Source organism: Schistocerca gregaria, chromosome 2 (assembly GCF_023897955.1).
Source record: "Schistocerca gregaria isolate iqSchGreg1 chromosome 2, iqSchGreg1.2, whole genome shotgun sequence".
Lineage (NCBI taxonomy): Eukaryota > Metazoa > Arthropoda > Insecta > Orthoptera > Acrididae > Schistocerca > Schistocerca gregaria.
The window spans coordinates 122,040,202-122,067,664 of NC_064921.1; the positions used below are offsets into that span (position 1 = coordinate 122,040,202).

General features: G+C 42.0%; 1 protein-coding gene across 1 annotated transcript in view; it reads right to left on the bottom strand.

Moving 5' to 3' along the window:
* Positions 1-27,463, bottom strand: part of LOC126336485 (dynein axonemal heavy chain 7) — a 978,012-nt gene that overhangs the window by 592,681 nt on the left and 357,868 nt on the right. Inside the window, exon 15 of the mRNA XM_050000228.1 lies at positions 11,936-12,134. Coding sequence (XP_049856185.1) covers positions 11,936-12,134 — 199 coding nt within the window. The remainder of the gene's footprint in view (positions 1-11,935; positions 12,135-27,463) is intronic.

Below are 27,463 nucleotides of genomic sequence, written 5' to 3' on the forward strand. Positions count from 1 at the left end.
TTGCCTAAGTGGAAGGAATGTGACACTATTTCTGCACCTACTGCATTTACATTGAGTATTGTTGAAGGTAGGTTGAAACTCCAAATGATTGTCAAAGAAACAAATAAATATGTGGAATTCTTTTCACAAAAGGAAAGAGAAAAAATACTTTCTCTGAATAAATCACGATTTGTAAAGTGGTTTACGACTGATGGTGACGAAGTCAGAGTTCTTTTAGCTCTATTTTTACTGATGGGGATTGTGTGTAAAAGACTGACTAAAATGTATTTTACCAGAAGGAACATGCTAGAAATGCCCTTCTCCCCTAATATTATGAGTGAAGAAAGATTTCATCTCCCGACAAGATTCCTACATTTTGCTGACAACACAGAACACCAAAATGTAAGTGGCAGTAAAACCATTTATAAAATTATGCCTGTGATAAAGCATTTGAAAACAAGATTTCAGAGAGCTTATGAGCCAGGACGTAACATAATTTGAAGAATCCTTGTTGCTGTGGAAAGGGAGACTCTCTTGGAAGCAGTGCATACCTTTGAAAGCAGCAAGCTTTGGGATGAAATTTTTCGAACTGTGTGACAAGAATGGGTATTTATGGAACTTAATTTTGTACACTGGAAAAGATACTGATCTTAACAGTCAAATAACAAAGGATGATGATATACAGTCAACAAAGGTGGTGTTAAATTTGTGTGAAAATTTGTTAGGTGTAGGTAGGTGCGTGTATATGGACAATTACTATGCACGTCCTGACTTGTTACAAAGACTTGTGGACAGGCATACTGATCCAGTACAGACAGTTAAAACTTCTAGGAAAGGAATACCACATATTGTAAATAGGAAGTTACAGAAAGGACAGATCATCAGTGCACAAAGGGGAAATTGGTGGCTCTGAAATGGAAGGATAAATGGGAAGTTACAGTGCTAACAACAAACCATCAACAGTAAATGTGCAAAGAAGAGTAAATGGGAGAGAGGTGCAAGTGACCCAGATACCTCTCTGTGTTTTTGACTACAACCAGAACATGGGGGGAATGGAGTTGAAAGACCAGTTACTGGAATCGTTCCTTGTGGAAAGAAAGCAAAACAAGGTTTGGTACAAAAATCTTTTTACACATTGGTTGAATGTGGCTGTTTTAAATGCTTATGTATTGTATTGTCAGAATGAAAATAAGAAGGACCATTTAGAGCTTAGGGTGACGCTCATAGATGAGCTCATAACTAATTATCATCACAGTGCCATTGAACAGAAGCGAGGAAGACCTGATGTTGTCAGTGACTGTCACAGACTTACTCATAGACACTTCCCAGAAGAAAATCCAGCAACAAAAAACAGAAGGGCCTAATGAGATGTGTGCTGTGTGCAAAAAAACAACAAAGAAGAGAGACATCATATAGATGTAAAACCTGCCCTGCACACCCAGCATTATGTATTGTGCTGTGCTTTGAACTTCATCACTCTCAAAAAACCTTGTAAACAATTAATTTTTATAACATGATTAAACTTTTTGTGCCTAAAGTGATTTCATCTATTTCATCCATATAATTTTAAGTGTTCACATTAATTTTTTCACAATTTTATTTTCAGTACTGTATTAGATATAGCATTTGCAGATGTGCACAACAGATGTCATGCTGCAGGTGCAGACAGGTGGAGGGCAGCATCACACTTGAGGGGTTAAGGGTGTAACACAGCAGTTCACAATACATCAGGAAAATATGGGGCAACAGTTTACACAGCAAAAACTGGCATTCAACGATTTCAAGAATAGTATTAGTCAACAGTTCAGTGAGGTGGGCAAAACTATACGCACTGAGCTATCTGAGGAACTATCCGGGCAGTTGACACAGCTCAGTAAACAACTACAACAAGAAATAATTACCAATATGTCCCACAATATATATACATTAATGGAAAAGGTAACATCCATAGACTGTAAACAGGAACAATTTGCAGGTGAGTTGCAAAACCTCAGTGAAGCATATTTTCAAATTCAGCAGGTGCAATCTCAAGTGGATGCATCAGTAAAAAATGTGACAAACGCAGTAAGCGAGCTGCAAGACGTACGCAAAAACCTACCAACAGAAATGCACAAGTTGAGTCTAAGAGTAGATCAGTTAAGTTTAGATTCAGAATTTGCCAAAACACAGAGGTAAGTTACGTGCAGATGTACAGGAAATAACTGAAAAAGTTGAAAACCTGGATGCTGGATAAGGGCAGCATCTGTGCTGAAAAGGTAGTGTCAGAATGCAAAATTTTTGTAGATACTGTAGAAGAAGATCGAATAGAGAAGGAAAATAAACTTCTAGCTCAAATAGACTTGGGTTTAAGGGAAGCAGAAGAAATGCTATGAGGCACTGTTGCTAAAACTACTGACATTCCAAAACAACATGACAGAAAACAAACCTATGCTTTTAGAGAAGTTAGATATCTTCACTGGTTATGTGCAATATGGGTTTAGCCTGTCGAAAGAAAATAGAGAAGGTCACACAATGCAACAACACTTGCCAGCACTTGCACCTGTCAAGCAAGCACATTTGCCATACGCTGCCCCATAAGCTAACATAAACACACCTATCACTGACAGTGCGGCGTGTTTGTCAACATTACTTGCAGATGAGGGATTACTTAGGCATCGAAAAATTCTGATATTTGCTCCTGAAAGGAAAAGAACACACCCTGTGGTCTTTATCAGAGCATTTCAAAATGTTTTACCTCATACCTGGACTGAAGCCCAGAAAATTAGATTTGTTATTGGATATACAGTGGGTGACGTTTTGCTATGGGCTACGGACATGGCGGAACATTGCCACTATAATGAACAGTCTGAGAGAGCATTTCTGGATAAGTATTGGTCTGCAGCCATACAAGACAGGCTCAGATGTGAAGTATTCAACCCAGCTCCGTTCAATAGCAAGTATGGAAGCTTAAGGGGCTATTTTGAAAAATATTTAAATAAAACCAGATATTGAATGAACCTAGCATCTCAAGTAGATGTCCTGAAAATTTTAAAGAGCTGTCTTCCTACCCACAATAGGGAAAAATTCATTACCATCCTGGAACACGACACTGAATACCTTATATCTGTAGTGGACTCAATAAGTTTAATATACGAAGAGAGACCAGTACAACTCAAGCCTGTTGATACGCTGATAGTGACACAGAGATTTACGGACCAACAAGTAAATAACGGATTTGTAGTGCAATGTGGATGGCAATCTTATCGCACCCAGATCTATGATAATGGTAACAGTAATCACAATGGCAATGGAGAAAGCCATAAATACAAAGGTGGATATAAAAGAAATAGGCATAGACTTAGCAAAAACAACTACACCGGGCGAGTAGTGTATGGCTGGCCTGTACAATATGTACAGACACAAGCTACCAGCAATGATCAGCCAATCACTTGGTAAATGCAAAACAATAACAGACAACCAAATAACCCATAGAGAGTGCAATTCAGACTGCAAAGAAACACACATATGCCGAATAACATGCAGAGGCAAAGAGAATTTCAGTCGAGAGCCTCATAGGACACTAGTTTTTGTAACCAAACACCAATGGTCCACACAGTGGAAGTTACACCTAACCCAGAGACGAGGCCACCACAACAACAGAAAACTTGAACCGGTCACAGTAAGCCCCCGTTCTGTGACCTTGGAGTGGGGTGGGAGCACAAGCTTGATCAACACTTGCTTTATCAGATATGATCAAGGTAGATATACCCTCTAAGTTGTATGTATGAATAATAATATTAGATTTAGGATGCTGGAAAATCACATTCCAGAATTCATGTTGTTAGTTGATAAGGAAAATTTTGTTTGTGTTTTTTTTTTCTTTTTCTTATATGTAAAATGTGTAAATGATAAGGTGAATGGATGTACCAAGGAAGAATTTAACTTTTACGTGTCAAGAGATGATTATACTTTAACATAACACTTCGCCTTGCACTTAGCCCAGTCGTAAATGAATAAACTAACTTGTGAAATGCACAGTAGCGTGCACAGCAATACACAACTCGCCACAATGTTAGTGGTAACAGAGTGATCCAGTGCTTGCGCATTGGGGAGAAAGCAAGTCAACCAACTGCCAGTGCATGTGCACAAGACAGACACAGCTTAAAGGTGTTGGAGCACCCAAAAACAAACAAAACTCAATTGCATAAACTGGGGCATAGAAAATTAAGGGAGAGTCTAGACTACAACTACGACTACCTATACAATACACACAAAGATAAGCTAAGGGATTATATGCACGGCAAGGGATCCTTAACTACAAAATATTTACTGAAGTTATACTTCTATATACATTATATCTGTATATTTACAAATTTATGTATTGAAAGTACGCACACTAATTATAATTAAGGGACCAGAAAATCCTTGCTGCAGGTAAACAAGTACAATATGAGTGGCGATCTGAATAAGATGTTGCACCATGCTGATAACACATATTATCTTTTAGATTTACAAGGTAAGTAGATACTCACACGTGACATTAAATGAGTTTGTGACAGCACAACTGCACACTAAAGTAAATGAATACATGGTTGAATACATGAAAGAGGCATTAATGACCAACCAGCCACTGTACACTTATCTATGCAGATTTAGTTTTAAGTTAGTATTAAGTTTTTTCTTCCAGGGAACGATGCATCAACACGTCCTACAGTGAAGAAAGATAAATGTTTGTTGAGTGTTAGCTACCATATAAACACGAGAAAGGCCTGCACTGCAAGTAAATATGGTTGTAAGTTTATGATATGTATGAAAGTGATAGTGTGAAAATATGTGTAGAAGGATACAGTTGCAGTGCATCACATATCACGATGATGAACTAGGGTGGAGTACTACCAAATAATCAAGGGGTCAAAACCTAACAAATGTGAGCGTAGACTACTCATAAAAGCGTCAAACACCTGATTGTTTTTATACTTATATAAACACTGTTTTATGCTCATTGCACATAACATATAGTATTGATGATACAGCTCTGTATACCTCAGCATATGTAATGGTTATCCTTTATACAATGAACATAATAAGTAAATATTGAGGTGCACTTTAAACACTGAATAAGTATTTGATACAATTGGTATCATCAGGTTTGCATTGTGTTTATAAACAATGAACTATTTTGTTATTGGGATCAGAATTAAATCTAGTAACAAGGCATAACTGAGCACATAAATGCCATTCTGTGAAATTTCCTCAACCCTGTAGTGTGTAGATCCATCCTGGAGAATGACAGGGACGCGACGCCATATGTAGTTATTTAAGCAGCACATAGAATCTGTTGTAGCGACTTTTGCTTACTTCTTTATTTCTTTGAAATTGATAAACATACTCCAACAAGAAGTCACTGTGAATTGGAATGAAATGTATGTCAATTTATGTCATAAAGGAAAAACAAATCTATTACTGTATGAATGTTATGTAAAGAATGTACAACCAAACAAAAGCCAAAAGTGAATTCATATAATTGGAATTGAACAATGTAATGAAATTATAATTTATCAAAATGTACTAACCAAAATGACAATCAGACTGTAATTATATGAGCAACAATAATGGCATGCCAGCAAATTTTTGTAATTGTATTTTTATTTTATTTTATTTTTGCTTTTTATGTCCATGGTATGTGGAAAGAACACCATAGAAATTTTGTGTAATGCAACACTATGAAAGACACTCAAAAACAAAGTGTAAAAACTTACGAAACCTGCCTGCAAAGTATTAAGTGCACGTGTGAGATATGTGGGTGAGGCATGATGAAGGAAACATGACAATACTTCATAAAACACGAATTTTCTGTGTTTGACAACATCGTAGACATGGCAAGAAACTTACCTTGTTGGTGGATGTTGGATGTATGGCTGGTGTCCCCACTGAATAAGTATGAGTGACAGAGTGAAATACATTCCTAGGGAAACTGATATGGAAACCAGTTGCCCCACATCAAAGATTGCACGAAGGATCACACCGCTGAAAATGAGCTTCACGAATTTGTGCAGTGAAGACTATGTGAATGCGCCTTAACGGTACTCTGACTTTGTATTAAACATGTGAAAGCAAGCAGGGATGGTAACAGACGTCGAGTTGCACAAGCATGCTTCATAAGCTAAACACTGGACAGATACTGACTGACAATAATATGACTATATGGTTACAGCAAGCACTTTGTTTTGAAGGAAAACTTATGTTTGTGTTAAGGGAGCTGACAAGCCTATATAAATTGGTAATCATATAGGATATATTCGTGGCACCCTCCATCGGTAATGTTGGAATTCAATATGGTAGCGGCCCACCCTTAGCCTTGATGACAGCTTTCACTCTCGTAGGCACATGTTCAATCAGGTGCTGGAGGGTTTCTTGGGGAATAGCAGCCTATTCTTCAGGGACTGCTACACTGAGGAGAGGTATTAATGTCAGTTGGTGAGGCCAGGCACAAAGTTGGCGTTCTAAAACATCCCAAAGGTGTTCTCTAGGACTCAAGTCAGGACTCTGTGCAGGCCACCCCATTACAGGGATGTTATTGTCATGTAACCACTCCACCACAGACTTTGCATTATGAACGGGTATGTAAGAAAGTGCTTAAAACATCAATGTAGGCCTGTGCTGTGATAATGGCACACAAAACAACAAGGTGTGCAAGCCCCCTCCATGAAAAACATGACCACACCATAACACTACCGCCTCCAAATTTTACTGTTGGCACTATCCACCCTGGCAGATGACATTCACTAGGCGTTGGCCATACCCAAACCCTGCCATCGGATCGCCACATTGCGTTCCATGAGTTGTCACTCCACACATTGTTTTTCCACTGTTCAATTGTCCAATGTTTACACTCTTTACACTAAGCAAAGCATTTTTTGGCATATACCAGTGAGATGTGTGGCTTAAGAGCAGTTCCTCGAACATGAAATCCAAGTTTTATCACCTCACTCCTAACTGTCATAATACTTGCAGTGGACCTTGATGCCATTTGGAATTCGTGTGTCATGGCCTGGATAGATGTCTGCCTATCACAAATTACGACACTCTTCAACTATCTGCGGTCTCTCTCAGTCAACAGACGAGGTCCGCCTGTACACTTTTGTGCTGTATATGTCCCTACACATTTCCACTTCACTATCACATCATAAACAGTGGACCTATGGATGTTTAGGAGTGTGGAAATCTTGCACACAGACATCTGACACAAGACACACCCAATCATCTGACCATGCTTGAAGTCCGTGAGTTCTGTGAAGCACCCCATCCTGCTGTCTCACAATGTCTAATGCCTACTGAGGTTGTTCATATGGAGTACCTGGCAGTAGGTGGCAGTACAATGCACCTAATATGAAAAACGCATGTTTTTGGGCTCGTCCAGATACTTTTGATCACATAGTGTAAAAGTATACCTAATAGGGCCCTCGATGTGTGAATGCTTTGAAGACTTCTTAAATAATAGAATCCAGTAAATTGTCCTAAACAGTAAGTGTTCATTAGAGATAGGTGTATCATCAGGAGTCCCCCGGGAAGTGCAATAGCACCAATGTTATTCTCCACATACATAAAAGATCTGATGGACAGAATGAGCAGAATCTGCTGCTGTTTGCTGATGGTGCTGTCGTGTACAAAAAATGTGCTTTTGTTCAGTGACTATAGGGGACACAAGATAAAATTTCTAGTTGGTGTGATGAATTGCAACTGGCTGGAAATATAGACAAATGTAAGTTAAATGCAGATGAGTAAGAATAACAATTCCATAACCCTCAAGTAAAGCATTAGTAGCATGCTGCCTGACACGGTCTCATCAAATGGTTCAAATGGCTCTGAGCACTTCTGAGGTCATCAGTCCCCTAGAACTTAGATCTAATTAAACCTAATTAACCTAAAGACATTACACACATCCACGCCCGAGGCAGGATTCGAACCTGCGACCGTAGCGGCTGTACGGTTTCAGACTGTAGCACCTAGAACTGCTCAGTCACCCTGACTGGCCAGTCTCATCAATTAAATATCTTGGCATAATATTGAAATTGATTGAGCACATAAGGATTGCAGTATGGAAGCAAACGGTTGACTTTGGTTATTGGGAGAATGACAAAGATGAGCTAGAGTGGCTCTCATGTCAGAGTAGTGAACCAAACTGTCACAGATGCAGGGGCAGAACCACTGACCCAGTTGTTTACTTGCCAGTGGTGATAGGCTGGGTCCATCACTTCTTACACTGACATTGATCACTCAGACCTGGCCTTCACGTCATGCCATGTTCTTTGTTCCATGTGCTAGCTGTCCAGTCATTCAGAGAATTTCCATTTTGTGCTTTTCTTCAGTCTCATCTCTCTGTGGTGTTCAAACTCTCTGGTCCTCCTCAGAGTGACACACACATCGAGTTTGTTTTACTCTTTTGTGGTCCAGTTCATCAGCTTTCATAGTTGTGTCACCATCGACTAGATTTGTTACACTTGTCTAGGCAGGATAGTTTCCCATGTTCCATGTGCATGTGCAAACAAAAGTGTTGATAGAGGACATTTTTAGATGTGAGGCACTTTTATTTTTTTCATGATGTTAATTTGTGAATCATAGATCCAACATTTTGAAATGCTGGCAGGAACAGTTGCACATCCAGGATCAGCAACAACAGCTGACCAGGAGCAGATGCAGGAGCTGCTCAAAGGGAATGTGCAATTGCTGTGCTCTCGTGTTGTGCTGGTGCTGGGCCATGTGCCTGCAGAGAAGCGTTTTCCCCCACCACCCCTGATACCATTGCCAGTTTCTCTGCACTGGCAGGCAAGGTATACTGTACATCAGAAGACCTTCACTGAGCTCAAAAAACTTAACTTTGAGGAACTCTGTCAACTGTTCATGCCATATTATGGACATCCCAACCCTGTGGTGGTAGCATAGTTACAGTTTAGCCAGCATCGCAAGTGCCTCTTGCTGTCATACGTGGTCTGGAACGCCAACCTGCAAAGTGTCTCACGCAAGTGTGGGTTACAGGCCATCCCCAATTAGTTACATGATACGCAGACTCACTAATCAGAAGTGTGAATGGCTGTTCAGAACCAGACCCTGAGGTCCAAACTGGGGCACTGTCCTTGTATGACCCTTCTTTAGATGAAGTTGCTCATATTGCTGAATCACATGAATGTATGACAGTGGCAAGAGACATTTTTTCCCAGTAATTAGCAGGTGGGAAAAGTTGGATATGCACAGTAAACAGCCCCCAGTACCCCATGGGGTTAGCAAGGCAACATTGCCTTCACTGAGCCACCTGTGATGGCACCATTGGTAATTTGAGTGTGGTGTTGTCTCAGCATTACCCAACTTTGCTCATGGTGAGCAACATTTTCTGGGTTAATGGTTAATTTACTGTTAATGCTGAACATTTTTGGGCTCACAACTTTATTGTTTATGGCTTCTAGACTGTTGACAAAGTCCAATTACTGTCTCAGTGGGTCTGCCTTTCAAAATTTGTATTCTTTATTACAGTTGCATGCCCATCTGTTTGAGATACTTTGGGTCAGGCAGAAAATTTCTGGACCCACATCTCCCATAAGCCATCACAGATAACAAAATTTTCCCACCAACCACACATTCCCTTCACCATGCATGACAAGGTTAAGGTTGAGTCGCAGCTTTGGCAGGAACTTGAAAGCATTTCTCCTATTTCATCTAGTCTGTAGTGATTCAGAAGCCAAATGGCACTGTGCACCTTTGTGGCTATTTTAAACAGACTGTCATCTTGCACTGTATTGTAGTTTGTACCCCATTCTGTGTCTGGATGAGTTGCTGCCAACGTTATCAGGAGGCTAGTATTTTTCTCACATCAACTTCTGCAACACACACCTGAAAGCTGCCACTGAAGGCCTCTTCTCAGTGTTTCTTCATACTCAACACTGCCTTTTGGCTTTTAATAGTTTTAACAGCTTGCCCTTCAGAATTTCATATGCCTCACACATTTATCAAAGATGTTTAGAGCATCTGATTAAGGACATTCCATGTTGTGTCAACAACCTCAATGACATCTGGGTCATAGGCTCCATGCAAGAAGAGCATCTGCAAAATCTGTAGGTGGTTTTCCAATGCTTTCTGGAGAATGGCCTTTGCTGAAAATTGGTAAAAAGAAGCTTTCATTTCCCCAAGGTGCATTTTTTGAGTCATGTGGTTAGTAAGAGGGTCTTGTCTCTGTATGAGCAGGTCAAAGCCATTGTGGACCTGTCAACACCTAGGAACCTGAAGGAGCTCCAGTCCTTTTTGAGCAAGATTTCTTATTACCTGAAGGAGCTCCAGTCCTTTTTTGGGCAAGATTTTTTACTGGGCTAAGTTCATGCCCCAGCCACTTCACATCTGCCCTCCTCTTCACCAAAAGAGCATAAAATTTGTACGGCTTGCAGATTTTCAATTTGCTTTTCAGTCACTCCAGCAGTGTTTGTGCTCTATTCCCTGTTTGGCTTCTTTTACAACAAGTAAACCATTAAGCCTGGCCACCAAAGCATTCCAGTATTGCATTGGTGCAGTTCTGCCATGTTGCAATGCCAATGGCACTGAGCAGCCCATCTCTTATGCATCAAAGACACTCTTAGCAGGCAGTGTAACTATTCACAGGTTGGAAAGGAGGTGCTGGCCATCATTTTTTGCACTCTTTCTCAGTAATTACTGCTATGACATTTGTTATCACTCCACATCCCAGCATGCTACTACAGATGCTCTATCATGTTGGTATTTGTTTGGGGTGGATGTTGGTCGGGAGTTGCTGACTCATCATTCAAACCAATTGCACTCATGACATGGTAAACACATTACACTGTTGTCTCCATGTCAAGCCAGATAACTGCGTCATTTGTGGAATTTCCCTGTGGCAAGCTCTCAACTGTGGCAATATGCAAACTTGCCAGTGACAATCACTCCTGTGACCACCTGTTAGGCTCTCCTTTGGATGAGTCCTCACTCCTGCTGATGTCGGTGGGCCAGTTGTTACACCAGCCTCTACAATTTTTGGGTGTTCTGGCAGAGTTGCTGAATTGGTGTTGCCTACTTCAGTCAGAGACCCAATGCCGAGAAATCTTACACCCTGTTTAGTTTTGTGATGGAGGTAGTGGCAGAATCCTGGCTATGTGTGGCCCTAAGTAGCCTTTTAAGGGGGGAGTATTTAGCATCACTGTCAGTAGACATCAATATGAATGCAAATGAGTTGGTAGGAGTCTCACAGCAGAGTAGTGGGGCAAGTCATCATGGACAGCATGCGAAAAGTTTTCTATGGGCAGACCTGCTGAACCAGGTGTTTCCTTGGTGGCAGTGATACGCCGAGCCCATCGGTCCTTATGCTGACATCACTGAATTCATACTTGGCCTTCGCATTGCATTGAGCTCTTGGTTCTGTGTGTCAGCTGTTCAGTCATTTCCACTGGTCACATTTTGTTCTTTTCTCTGTGCTTGTGTCTATCCAGTGTTTGGCCTCTCTCCTCCTAAGTAGATAGACTTGCATGTCAAGTTCGTTTTCCTGTTCCGGGATCCAACTACTCAGCTTCCTCAGTCAACCCTTCAGCAACTAGATTTGTTACATTTGTGCCAAAATGTCAGTTTCACAGCATTGTCATGTCAGTAGAGATATAAAAGCTTTTTTATTCATAACAATGTAAATACAAATATGGGGTGTCATACAGCCTTTGTTTTTGTTAGTAGATAATTTTTGCTTTAGTTTTCAAATATGTAAACTCAGAATTAGGATGCAACTGTAATTTACTTTTATATACTGTAATAAATCTGAAGACGGGCAACAGTATTTTCCAGGAATAAGGATCATTACTGACAAGTATGTTCAGTTTAAAAAAATAAAAAAATTGGGTGAAATAAAAAAAAGTGCATATTTATCAGTGTAGCCTACGAAAGAGTGTTCCAAAATAATGATAAAATAATACAACACTTCACATTTACAAACCGTGTGAACACTTTTCTTCATGTCCCCCTCAAGTTCCAACAGCCACTTCTCAACTTGCCCACGTGCTAGAGATGTGGAAATTACATCAACAAGGGCTACCTCTTCCCCTTCACTTGATTTCATAGAAGTTACATCCAATTCTTCTGTAAAGTGCAGTTTTGCTATTCCTTCAAAACACTTCTTCAGATGAACTTGGACTCTGTTACAACAGACATGAAAATAGACTCCAAAGTTATTGAGCAGATTATATTAATGTTATGCTACCAGTTGATGCTTATAAATATGATACATATATTTCTTTCTAAATTAGTGCAAAGTCTAAGTGGAAATACAAATGGGTATAAAAAGGGGCATAAAAACAGTTACAAATCAATATTCCTGATTTCCATAATATCTAAGGTCACAGAATGCCTCATGAAAGAGCAACTATGGAACTACTACAACAAAAATTTCTTCTCTGTATGGCTTGCGGCCTGGTCTATCCAACACTGAATATATACCAGGTGTACCAGTATGAAATGAGCGCTTTTTTTGTATAATGAAACACTAATTTTGAATTGAAAAGTAAAAACATTTTATTCAAAGTACTGACGATTACTCTCTATACATTCTGACCACCTTTCTGGCAATTTGTGGACACTATGCCAATAGAAATGTTTGTCTTTTGAAGCAAACAAATCAGACACCCAATTTCCAATTTCTTCATAGGGATCGAAATGTTCCTCAGCCAGTGCATGTCCCATTGATGAAAAGAAATGGTAGTCAGAAGGGGCCAAGTCTGGCGAATACGGCAGGTGGGGTAGCAGCTCCCAGCCAAATGTTTTGATTGTATCCTGAACCAGTTTTGCTTTATGTGCAGGTGCATTGTCATGTAAAAAAATTATTTTGCCATGTCTTCTGGCACATTGTTGTCTTTCTTCAATCAATGCATAGTTCAGATGGATAATTTGTTGTCTGTAGTGATTAGTATGCACAGTTTCACGGGGTTTTAGAAGCTAATGATACACCACACCTTTCTGATCCCACCAAACACAGAGCATTGTATTCTTGCCAAATCGATCTGGTTTTGCAGTCGATTTTGATGGTTGTCCCAGATTAACCCATGATTTTTCCTATTTAGGATTCTTAAAATAAATCCATTTTTCATCGCCAGTAACAATTCGATGCAAAATTGATTTTCTTTCATGTCTCTGAAGCAAAATTTGACAAATGGTTTTTCAGTTTTCCATCTGTCTTTCATTCAATTCAGGCGGCACCCATTTTCCACACTTTTGGATCTTTCCCATAGCTTTCAAACGGTCAGAAATTGTTTGTTGTGCAACATGTAACATTTCTGCCATTTGCTTCTGACTCGAAGTATCATCTTCATCCAATATTGCTTGCAATTCGGCGTCTTTGAACGTTTTTGGTGGTCTTCCATATTCTTCATTCCTTACATCAAAATTATTATTTCTGAACCATTGAAACCATCTTTTGCATGTTGCTTCTGATAGAGCATGATCACCATATGCCTCGACAAGCATTGGTGCGACTCTGCAGCACGTTTTTTTCAAATGAAAACAAAAAATTAATGCTTTCCGCAAATCATCACATTCTGGTACAAAATTTGACATTGTTAACACGATGAAAACATATGATGTTATTTGTTCCATGACTTGATGTATACTAAATATCTTTGACAGATGTCATACCAACCAAACAAAAAAATTAAGGCTCATTCACAATAAATGTTCCCCATTGACACATTTGTATCTTAATGCTCATTTCATACCGGTACACCTGGTAAAATCTATCATTACAGGTGTTCTGCAATGTTTTGTGTTACAGGTGTTCTGCAATGCTTTGACAGCTATTTATTTGCCTGTACTACGCTCCCCGATCTGAGAAAAGCATTTGGCACTGTATCACTTGATATCCTAATTTAAAAAATATGAAATGAAGCATAATGAACTATCATTAACCAAATCATATCTCTAAATAGAAAACAAGATTTTACAGTAAATAATTGAAGCTCAAATGTCCTACATGATATTTTTTATGTTCGGCCAATACACAGGCCTATGGGACCAAACTTTACTGCAAGAGGTCCTCAAATGACTGACATGCAGAAGCCACAGTACATTACGTTGTAAGGAAGTGGAAACCACAACCTTGGGAGCAGTGTCCTCTGTTATCTAACAAAAGAACCCTTTAAAACACAGAAAGGCAATGCTGAAGGGAGAAGTAATTATGTGAGTGATCTGAGGCATGGCGGGGGGATTTTCCAGCCAACTGTGCTACACAAGAGAGAGGACCCAAGCAGGTACAGTATCCACAGTGATGGCTGATGCTACTGTGGCACTAGTGATGAGAAAACCTCAACCACATTCTGGACCACAACATATAAATAGAAACAAAGCAACTCATCCTGATTGAACACTGGGTCCAGCCTGATCAGAACGCGAGATAAGGCATTGATGTTGGTGTGTTGTGTCGTCAGCCAGCAATGGATCTGATGATGACAACAGGTGAGGCGGAAACCGAACACTACAAATGATGTGCTGCCTTGTCCAACACAAAAGCCAAATGGTTGGAAAGAGTAACATATCCATGTACATATTTGTGCACCAACACTGTGCTGAGAGTCATCTGAAGCCAACACAAGATGCTGACCCAGCTGAAAAGTGACAGACTGAAGCTTAGATTTAAGCAAAGTGAATGCTCAGTCACAATCTGGGGATTGGAAAAAAAGGCAGCACATTACTACGCCAAAGCACGTGCAAAGGCTGAGCTACAGTGGTTGCATCAGGTAAAAACTTATGGTAGTACGCAACTGTACCTAGAACACCCACAGTTACTAAACAGATTTTGGCCACAGTAAGGCCACAATTGTGTCAACATGGTGACATAACAGTTTGCCCCTGTCTCAGAAATCTCAAAATGTAGATACCCAATTGACACATGAAAAAATTAAGATTTGGTGAGATTGCACTTGAGACATGCAGACTGTAAAATAGAAAACAATGACTGGAGCTTTATAAGGTGGTCTTACGTTGAAGATCTCAAAATGATGATATCATCAAAGTAATTGATGCAGCCTGGCATAGAGTCTGTCACATGTTCTTAAAAAAGCTGAAAAATTGCAAGTGTTCTAGTGACGCCAAAAGGCAAGTGTTGATATTGGTATAGGCCGAAAGGTGTAGCCACAATGAGAAGGTGCTTAGTGACCTCATCCAAGGGGAGTTGGAGATATGCTTTCAACACATCTATCTCATAAAAGTAGTGGCCGCCTGACAACTTAGTGAACAACCTGTCATGACTGTGCTTCAATCTTGAAAAAATTGCCAGAGAGACAAATCTTACCCATCAACCTCTTAATGATGATCAGTGGTGTAGCCCATTCACTTCAAGAAACATGCCAAATGACTATGAGCAATGTCAAATGGTCTAATTTGGCCTTGACAGAATTGTGCAGGTGGGCTCTTTCATGGTAATGTGTGCCTGAAACTGGTAGAACAGGCAAGCCCAGGAGAAAACATAGACGAAAACTCAGTGCAGAGGGACTCCAGTTTCTGACCTCATTGGCAATGGAGAAACTGAAAACGTTAAACACATTTAAACCAAACAGGTCTGTGGTATGGAAATGATCAGCAACATGGAATGTGAGAGGGAGAACAACAGATTTGTAACAGACAGGAGCAGGGAACTGACCTAGGATTGGAATTTGACTAATCACATTTAAGTCAATAAACAATTTGTTCAGGGAATCAGTAATTGTAGAGATGCAGTTTATGTCCATCAGACTTCTGTGTCCACCACATCTGAAGAAGAGTTACACAGTGATTCAATGTGGCTTTTATTTTAACACTTGTTGGAAACAACCTAATGCTTAGGGCATGCTGAATACTCACGTTGCACGAAGCAATACAGGCAAGACAGAATGGGGCACATGACTGCTGTTGTGATGCAACTTGTTGATACTGTGGTTGTAATCAACACTGCCCTATGTGATGCTAAGACAAAGGTTTTACTACTGCAGTGACTTACCTATCCTCTGAACACTTGCAGCATGCCTAACAGGGTTTCACAGAGCAACTTCCGATATCTCCGCCCCCCACCCCCACTTGGCAATCTGATCGCCCGTGGCCCGTGACACTTCAAAGAACTGCACTAAATTGAGCATATCCATACGCATCAGATTCTCATACTGAATTGCTTTTTCTTGTACTTCCCTATCTGTGGCCAGATGAATAAGAACATCATGCACCATGTGATTAGCATAGGATTCGTGATGGCTACTAGTGACAGATTTACAATGTTGGCCCAACCCATGTAATTCAGCAGCCCAGGCAGTGTAAGAGTGATTTGACATCTCTGACAATGATAAAATTCTACAAGCATCACTGTGCCATGCATTCTCTCATAGTAATAGGTTGAGAGAAAGTTGAACATTTCATCACATGATTAGCTGGCTGGTTCTTCCAAAATTGGCACAGCTGATACACGTGTGGCGAAAGCAAGGAAAGAAAGAAAACCCTATCCAGGTTTGCATCACCTGTCCAAAAAACCTGGAAATATTGACATAACTGTGTCCTGTAGGAGTCCCAGTTTTCAGATGATTCATCATATACCGGAAAGGGCGATAGTTTAATTGACAGGAGGGTAGCCTACTGGGAATATACAGATGCCACTTCGTTTACAGCGATGGAAAGAGCCAGCTGCTGTTCCATGAAAGCTTGCTGCTGTGCAATGAGATGTTGGAGTAATTCTTCCTTTGAGATGTTTGGCAGGTGACTTAGCACTGACACTAACATTCAGAGAAAACATAGCCCTCACTCGTCACCAAGTTTGTTATGGCAAGAATAAACAGTTTATGGAATGTAGTACTTCATAGACCAACACATAAGATACAATGAAGTACAGGTTGTGCATAGCATGGAACACATTGACTGAAAACAGTAATACAGTGTACAGAATGGGCTGAGCAATCAGGTGTGATTGCTTATAAACACTGTTTCTTAGCGGTTCACCAGTGTGTGCCAGGGATGGAACCAGGTGGCCTCTATAAGCTGGCCTGTGAACTGAGAATGCATGATCTCTCACATTCTGCATGTCATGAGTGAAGATACATCAGATTTATTGCTGGTGCCAAAAGTGACAATTCTAGACCATGTGATGAAACTAAGTTCTGTGTAATATGGGATTGTCTTGACAAACCACATAACCCTCATCCTAAATTCTACTTGACTGAAATTACTGTGCAGAGCATACCTGTTGAATTTAGTCGTAGTAATTAAGTTATGAGACAGACAATATTCTCATTTTATGAACTCATTTAAATGTAAACTAACCTCATGCTAGAAATTACTGCTTAAGAAGTTATTTGGACATATAAACACTGCTTCTACACTATTAGAGGTTTCACTGATATAGTTTATGTCTCCATATGTCAGTCACTGACAGATTTTCTGTAAACGGGGCCACTCACTGCAATTGTAAGTGTTCTGTAGTTACTTTTGGTAGATCATATTAATAATTTTCTCTTAACTGCTACTTCGGAGAGAGTAGTACCTGTAATATGAAGTCTCCTTTAAAAATCTTGCTTTATTTGCCTGTTAAAACATCCTGTGAACTTAAAATGTTGAAATGTTTGTTCAGCTGGTGTCTCCTGATTCTGGACAGACATCTGTTAGGAAATTTGGCACCAGCACATTTTTCAAAAGTGAATTGCACATAACATGTATTTCACTTTTTCATTCTGTCTTCCATTTCTGTGAAGCCTTAGTGTCTTCTTACCCTATTTCCATTGGACTTCCTTCTCTAGGTGCAACACATCTACATCTACATCTACATCTACATCTACATCTACATCTACATCCGTACTCCGCAAGCCACCTGACGGTGTGTGGTGGAGGGTACCCTGAGTACCTCTATCGGTTCTCCCTTCTATTCCAGTCTCGTATTGTACATGGAAAGAAGGATTGTCGGTATGCTTCTGTGTGGGCTCTAATCTCTCTGATTTTATCCTCATGGTCTCTTCGCGAGATATACGTAGGAGGGAGCAATATACTGCTTGACTCTTCGGTGAAGGTATGTTCTCGAAACTTTAACAAAAGCTCGTACCGAGCTACTGAGCGTCTCTCCTGCAGAGTCTCCCACTGGAGTTTATCTATCATCTCCGTAACGCTTTCGCAATTACTAAATGATCCTGTAACGAAGCGCGCTGCTCTCCGTTGGATCTTCTCTATCTCTTCTATCAACCCTACCTGGTGCGGATCCCACACTGCTGGGCAGTATTCAAGCATTGGGCGAACAAGCGTACTGTAACCTACTTCCTTTGTTGTCGGATTGCATTTCCTTAGGATTCTTCCAATGAATCTCAGTCTGGCATCTGCTTTACCGACGATCAACTTTATATGATCATTCCATTTTAAATCACTCCTAATGCGTACTCCCAGATAATTTATGGAATTAACTGCTTCCAGTTGCTGACCTGCTATTTTGTAGCTAAATGATAAGGGACCTATCTTTCTATGTATTCGCATCACATTACACTTCGCTACATTGAGATTCAATTGCCATTCCGTGCACCATGCGTCAATTCGCTGCAGATCCTCCTGCATTTCAGTACAATTTTCCATTGTTGCAACCTCTCGATACACCACAGCATCATCTGCAAAAAGCCTCAGTGAACTTCCGATGTCATCCACCAGGTCATTTATGTATATTGTGAATAGCAATGGTCCTATGACACTCCCCTGCGGCACACCTGAAATCACTCTTACTTCGGAAGACTTCTCTCCATTGAGAATGACGTGGTGCGTTCTGTTATCTAGGAACTCCTCAATCCAATCACACAATTGATCTGATAGTCCGTATGCTCTTACTTTGTTCATTAAACGACTGTGGGGAACTGTGTCAAACGCCTTGCGGAAGTCAAGAAACACAGCATCTACCTGTGAACCCGTGTCTAAGGCCCTCTGAGTCTCGTGGACGAATAGCGCGAACTGGGTTTCACACGATCGTCTTTTTCGAAACCCATGCTGATTCCTACAGAGTAGATTTCTAGTCTCCAGAAAAGACATTATACTCGAACATAATACGTGTTCCAAAATTCTACAACTGATCGACGTTAGAGATATAGGTCTATAGTTCTGCACATCTGTTCGACGTCCCTTCTTGAGAACGGGGATGACCTCTGCCCTTTTCCAATCCTTTGGAACGCTTCGCTCTTCTAGAGACCTACGGTACACCGCTGCAAGAAGGGGGGCAAGTTCCTTCGCGTACTCTGTGTAAAATCGAACTGGTATCCCATCAGGACCAGCGGCCTTTCCCCTTTTGAGCAATTTTAATTGTTTCTCTATCCCTCTGTCGTCTACTTCAATATCTACCATTTTGTCAACTGTGCAACAATCTAGAGAAGGAAGCACAGTGCAGTCTTCCTCTGTGAAACAGCTTTGGAAGAAGACATTTAGTAATTCGGCCTTTAGTCTGTCATCCTCTGTTTCAGTACCATTTTGGTCACAGAGTGTCTGGACATTTTGTTTTGATCCCCCTACCGCTTTGACATAGGACCAAAATTTCTTAGGATTTTCTGCCAAGTCAGTACATAGAACTTTACTTTGGAATTCATTGAAAGCCTCTCGCATAGCCCTCCTCACACTACATTTCGCTTCGCGTAATTTTTGTTTGTCTGCAAGGCTTTGGCTATGTTTATGTTTGCTGTGAAGTTCCCTTTGCTTCCGCAGCAGTTTTCTAACTCGGTTGTTGTACCACGGTGGCTCTTTTCCATCTCTTACGATCTTGCTTGGCACATACTCATCTAACGCATATTGTACCATGGTTTTGAACTTTGTCCACTGATCCTCAACACTATCTGCACTTGAGACAAAACTTTTGTGTTGAGCCGTCAGGTACTCTGTAATCTGCTTTTTGTCACTTTTGCTAAACAGAAAAATCTTCCTACCTTTTTTAATATTTCTATTTACGGCTGAAATCATCGACGCAGTAACCGCTTTATGATCGCTGATTCCCTGTTCTGCATTAACTGACTCAAATAGTTCGGGTCTGTTTGTCACCAGAAGGTCTAATATATTATCGCCACGAGTCGGTTTTCTGTTTAACTGCTCAAGGTAGTTTTCAGATAAAGCACTTAAAAATATTTCACTGGATTCTTTGTCCCTGCCACCCGTTATGAACGTTTGAGTCTCCCAGTCTATATCCAGCAAATTAAAATCTCCACCCAGAACTATAACATGGTGGGGAAATCTACTCGAAATATTTTCCAAATTATTCTTCAGGTGCTGAGCCACAACAGCTGCTGAGCCCGGGGGCCTATAGAGACATCCAATTACTATGTCTGAGCCTGCTTTAACCGTGACCTTCACCCAAATCATTTCACAATTCGAATCTCCGTCAATTTCCTTCGATACTATTGCACTTCTTATCGCTATAAACACGTCTCCCCCTTCACTGTCCAGCCTATCTCTGCGGTATACATTCCAATCAGAGTTTAGGATTTCATTACTGTTTACGTCTGGTTTCAGCCAACTTTCTGTTCCTAGTACTATATGGGCATTGTGACCGTTTATTAATGAGAGCAGTTCTGGGACCTTTCTATAGACGCTCCTGCAGTTTACTATTAGCACATTAATATTGTTATTCCTTGTTGCATTTTGCCTACTCCTGCCTTGCCGCGTCTCAGGAGGCGTCTTGTCGGGCCTAGGGAGGGAATTCTCTAACCTAAAAAAACCCCATGTGCACTCCACACGTACTCCGCTACCCTCGTAGCCGCTTCCGGCGTGTAGTGCACGCCTGACCTATTCAGGGGGACCCTACATTTCTCCACCCAATAGCGGAGGTCGAGAAATTTGCACCCCAGCTCTCCGCAGAATCGTCTGAGCCTCTGGTTTAAGCCTTCCACTCGGCTCCAAACCAGAGGACCGCGATCGGTTCTCGGAACGATACTACAAATAGTTAGCTCTGATTCCACCCCGCGAGCGAGGCTTTCCACCTTCACCAACTCCGCCAACCGCCTGTACGAACTGAGGATGACCTCTGAACCCAGACGGCAAGAGTCATTGGTGCCGACATGAGCAACAATTTGCAGTCGGGTGCACCCAGTGCTCTCTATCGTGGCCGGTAGGGCCTCCTCCACATCTCGGATGAGACCCCCCGGCAAGCAGACAGAGTGAACACTGGCCTTCTTCCCCGACCTTTCCGCTATTTCCCTAAGGGGCTCCATCACCCGCCTAACGTTGGAGCTCCCAATAACTAATAAACCCCTCCCCCCGTGTGCCTGCTCGGACCTTCCTGAAGGAGCAGCCACATGTCCACTCACAGGCAGAGCGGGCGATGCCACACGGCCAGCCTCCACATTGACCCTCCGCCTCGTGCGCCGCGAACGCCGCTGAACCCGCCACTCCCCTTGGGGAGAGGGTGGCCCAACCGCGCCCGGTACCCGCGAAGATGTCTCGACAGCAGGGACAGTGGGTGAAGCATCTAACACTTGGGGTGCACCATGCGACGCACCAGACTCCCCACTGCCGCTACACTCCGAGGCAGCAGCCTGAAGACGGCTGACTGCGGCCATCAACACGCTCAGCTGTTCGCGAAGAGTGGCCAGCTCCTCCTGCGTCCGTACACAGCAGCCACACATCCTAGCCATCCTAAGAAATCAATTTACTATAGAGTGTTAATCAGCTTTTAACTAGACTGCTAATTCGCTAAAGGCGGTTGATTATTGACTAAACTGTGATTGCTAACCACTTCTTGTAGAAACAAGGAAAATAGCACTACCTGTCTCTGGACGGTATTGAAAACAAACACTAGCACTACTAGCACTATGGCTGACTAAAGGGATTCTCTGACTGTATTCAAAACAAACACGAGATCTATGGAACACTTAATAGCACTCTACTATTAAAGCTTCCTAAAAGCAAAAACACGCAGAAGAAGAAGTGACAAGTAAGAAAAATACAGATAATACTTAAATTAAGGTAGCTCGCTGCACAGAAGATGTGAAGCAGACGGCGGTTAGGGCGACACTGACACTACTGGCACTATGGCTGACTAAAGGGACTCTCCCTGACTGTATTCAAAACAAACACGAGATCTATGGAACACTTAATAGCACTCTACTATTAAAGCTTCCTAAAAGCAAAACACGCAGAAGAAGAAGTGACAAGTAAGAAAAATACAGATAATACTTAAATTAAGGTAGCTCGCTGCACAGCAGACGTGAAGCAGACGGCGGTTAGGGTGACACATTTGATATATGAATATGGTGTGCATAGTCCTACGTGGGACATAAGTGATTTAAGGAGTAAAGGTAACACCTCACCATACAGATGAAGCACTGAGTCGTCAATGGGCACATAAGCATGACTGAGAATGTTTCTAGCTTTCCAGCTTCAGTTGCATTGAACACACATACACATTTATGGCTACACTGTCCTGGCTGATGATATTGTCCCCGCACTGATGCTCGACTGGGGTGAGGAGGGACTGTGTCAGGTGAAGTGGGAAACAGGAAAAGTAAGGCTGGTTTATGGATGGTCAGGTGTGGGTAAAGGAGGAGGAGGGGTGAATAATGGCAGAAAGAGAAAGGCAGGTTGGGGAATGACAGCTGAGACAGAGTCACTGTCATACAGGATAGGAATATAGCACTGCTGAACTTCTAGCCACAGGCAGGGGATTTGCATGCAGCCTGCTTAGCTGGGTGGTAACATTCTTGTCTCCCATGCAAGCTGGCCCGAGTTCGATTCCTGGCCGGGTTGGAGACTTTCTCCACTCACGGACTGGGTGTCGTGTTGTCCTCATCATCATTTCATCCTCATCACTGGCATGCAAGTTTTCCAATGTGGCGTCAACTGAAATAAGACTTGCACTTGGCGGCCAAACTTCCCCAGATGGGGCTCCTGGCCAACAATGCCATCCGCTCATTACATGTTTTTTGTACACAGGACACAGTGGCGTGGATGAGTCGACTGGGATGGGAGACTGCAGAAAAGATGGTGTGAGTTAGGGTTGTTAGGGATATGGAGTAGGAGTGGTGATGAGTAGATGAGTATGGGGCTACAAAATACTGAGGCCAGGAGGTTTACAGGATCAAAGGTTTATTGCAGGCTGATGTTGAGGAGGGGGTACAATCTAATTGGTGTTGGATGTTGTAAAGCTGCAATTTAAATTCAGCAGGTTACACTCAGTGGGTGTTCTGGCACTGGGTGGTCAACACTGCCCTTGGCCACAACTTGACAGTGGCCATGCAGTTGTGTGGATAGCTGGTTGGCAGTTATGGTGACCAAGTCTGTGCAGAAATTATAGCAGAAGTAGTATATGATGGAAATGCATTCAATTGTTGCCCTGTTTCTGATGGGGTACAATAAGCCCGTGATGGGACTGTAGTAACATGTGCAGATTACCACACCTGGGTCTTCCACAGGGGTATTATCCATGTGGCTAGGGACTAGTAGCAGGTGCAGCATAAGGATGGATTAAGATAGCGCATAGACTGGATCAGTGGTGGAATAGCACTTTGGGAATGGGTTAGATGAATGGTGTGTAGGATGTTCCTCATTGCCAGGCACAATAGTAGGTAATCAAAGTTTTGACAAAGGTTATGGTTCAGATGGTCCAGTCTAGATTGGTACTGAGTCCTGCAGGCTTTCAGCTGATTCCTAGGGATGGGCAGAGGATTAGTGGCCTGTGGGGATATGGCACAGGAAATTGTTTTCAGTGATGGTTTGTGTATCAGACCTTCAGCATTCCAGTCAAGGGACTCCTCATCATTGCACCTGTACATCCCAAGGGTGGTCAGATTGTATGGGAGAGTGTTTCAAATGAATGTCAACTACCAAAATGAAAGCAATGTTGCTGGTTAGTGGGCTTTATATGGACTGAGGTTTGGATGGAGGTGGAGGTGGAGATGGAGGCCAATGAACATGATGGTGTCATTATGGGGGGCTGAGGAGGACTATGTGAAACAGATGGGAGAGAAGGATAGAGTCTTGGCCCAGATCATGAAGATACCACCAATGAAACTGAGCCAGAGAGGGGTTGTTGGGTAGCTAGGAACAGTACCTCCAGGCAGCACACAAACAGGTGCACATGCAAGGGTGCAGTGCAGGTGCCTGTGGCCATTCTGAGGATTTTTATGAACTTACACTATGTGATCAAAAGTATCCGGACACCTAGCTGAAAATGACTTACATGTTCGTGGCACCCTCCATCAGTAATGCTGGAATTCAATATGGTAGTGGCCCACCCTTAGCCTTGATGACAGCTTTCACTTTCACAGGTATACATTCAATCAGGTGCTGGAAGGTTTCTTGGGGAATGGCAGCCCATTCTTCATGGAATGCTGCACCAAGGGGAGGGGGGGGGGGGGTATTAATGATGGTTGGTGAGGCCCAGGTTCTATAGGATTCAGGTCAGGAGTCTGTGCATGCCCGTCCAATACAGGTATGTTATTGTCATGTAATCACTCTACCACAGCCTGTGCATTATGAACAGGTGGCAGGTAGTCGATCATGTTGAAAGACGCAGTCGCCATCCCTGAATTGCCCTTCAACAGTGGGAAGCAAGAAGGAGCTTAAGATATCAATGTAGGCCTGTGCTGTGATAGTGCCACACAAAACAACAAGGGGTGCAAGCCCTGTCCATGAAAAACAGATCACACCATAATACCACCACCTCCCAATTTTGGCACATGCTGGCAGATGATCTTCACCGGCCATTCGCCATACACTGGATTACCACATTGAGTACCATGATTCGTGACTCCACACAACATTTTTCTACAGTGCAATCATCCAATGTTTATGCTCCTTACACCAAGCAAGGCATCATTTGGCTTTTACCAGCATGATGTGTGACTTATGAGCAGCTGCTCAAACATGAAATCCCAGTTTTCTCACCTCACACCTAACTATCATAGTACTTGTAGTGGATCCTGATGCAGTTTGGAATTCCTGTGTCATGGTCTGGGCAGATGTCTGCCTATTACACATTATGACCCTCTTCAATTGTCGGTGGTCTCTGTCGGTCCAGACGAGGTCGGCCTATGCTCTTTTGCACTGTACATGTCCCTTCACATTTCGGCTTTGTTATCACATTGTAAACAGTGGACCTAGGGATGTTTGGGCCTGTGTAAATCTTGTGCACAGATGTCTGAGATAAGTGACAACCAAGCAACTGACCAAGTTTGAAGTCCATGAGTTCCACGGAGCACCCTATTCTGCTGTCTCACGATGTCTAATAACTACTGAGTTTGCTGATATGGAGTACCTGGCAGATCAGAGGCAGCACAATGCACCTAATATGAAAAACATATGTTTTTGGGGTGTCCGGATCTTTTGAACACATAGCATATTACTCTCAAATGAGAAATATTTATGTGTAAGAATACAATTTGTCAGTAGTAGATTTGAAGTTGGGATGATGCTGAGAGAGGTAGTGTTGCGTAGTGGTAACGCCATAGGGATGGGGGTGTTGGTATACAGGAAGACTATGTCAATAGTGATGACTAGGGGTTCAGATGGCATTGGTGTGGGGATGGCTGGGAATCCATGAAGCAAGTTTCTTGTAGCTATGTTATGAGAAGCTGAGTTGTGGACTACTGGATGGAGTCGTTGACTGAGAAAAGCCTAATTATTTCTTTGAGAGTACAGTAGCCAGCTGTAATTTTCTGTCCTTGACTGTTAAGGTTATGGGTTTTGGGAAGCAGGTTGACAAAGAATGGAATTTTGGAAAGAGTTTCATGTGTGGGCATATAGATTTGAGAAGAGATTGGAGGTTATGCTGGACTTCCAGGATGAGATCACTATGGCATCAGTTGCAGGTGGAGTAGCAAAGCAGTTGGCAATTACTTTCTACCAAGTAACCATTGCAGTTCATCACAACAGTGGTGATGCCTTTGTGTGCAGGGAGGATGACTATATCAAGGCTTATTTCATGATTGTGAATGGTTGTTGAGAGGTTAGTGTTCATTGGAAGGGAGCTAAGAATAGAGAGTGTGGACAGCTTGAAGGTAAGAAACTCATGGAAGGTAATCAGAGATTGGTTAGGTGAGGCTCGGGGAGGGTCATTGTTGGCTGAAAATATGAACTGGGAGGGCCAAGATTCAGTTTAGGGGTTTGGTTAGCTTTGGTTATAGAGGTTGGGAGGCAATACAGAGGTCCCTATTGTGCCTATCAGGAGGAGGGCCAGTCCTGACAGAGGCAAGGCAACTTGCGAAAGTAGAGCTGTAATTATTGACCAACATCAATCCGAATGGATGGCTATGGTCAAACTGTGGTCAAGACCAAAGCGGATCACCCAATGGCAGATCACAATGCTGTGTGTAACATGCTTGATTTCAGTGGGTGCTTCACAACTCATGCCATCTAGATCCTTAACTCCAGCACCACCTTATCTGAATTATGTTGATGCTAGCCATCCTAGCAATGCATTCTTCATTCTTGTAATCATCCTGGCCTTGATCTCCAATAGTCTCTGCCCCGCACCCACTTCCACTTCCACCAGCCCCCACATCTGAATATCACTCATTCTGAACTTACTCCCTCTTCTCTACAGTCACCCTCTTCCTCAGTTCTACATCCCCTTCCCAATCCACTTCTCCATGTCACTCTTTTCTGTGCACAAGTCACCATGTCACACAAGCCCAATGATGTCACATTCCTATCCCACACAAATGTTCCTCTGTCCTAGGCATCTTTCATCAACCATCCCTCCTTCAACTGAACCCCCCCCCCCACACACACACATACACACACACACACTACTTCCTTTCTCCTCTTATTCTCCTCTTAACCATTCCACATGACATAACTGTCACCCACTACAGTCAGTCAGGACAGAGTAGCAATACAAGTGCATGTGTACATATATAAATGTGTTTGCACGGATGTGTATGCTACACCTCTGATGAAGAATTTGCCATAAAGCTAGTGACATTCTCAGTCTTTTTTATGTGCATATCAACATCTCAGCCCATCAGCACTTGTGTATGAGCAATCAAATGTATCACTCCCCCTGTTTTGTCATAATGATTATCAGAGTTTACAGATAAAAAGAATTTTCTTTATGTTTAGGTAACAATTTCTTTGTGTGAGCACTGTTAATATTTCAATGGGTCAACATCACTTTGTGATACTTTAGTGTCATCATAATCAACAAATATAGTTACTAACCAATACTAGGAATACTTTATCACAATTCCATACAGCCAAAAGTTGCAATACAGAAACAGAATTATTTTCGTGATACATTTCATCCAATGCACTAGTAAAATTCTACTTAGCTATGAGCAATGGGTCACTGCACTTTTCTAATGTCACCATCTAGAACTCCATCTTCAACAATATGTCCATATGAGTGTGTTCAAACAAGAGAGAATGATTTGTGTTTGGGGAATGAGTTCATCACAAGCTGCCATTTTAGCTGCTTCAGGGCATGTTCCTGTGACTGTTATGAGTTTGTGAAGCAGTGGATAGGACAGGGGACATATACTAAGGCTATCCAGAAAGTAACAGACATTTTGAAATAAAC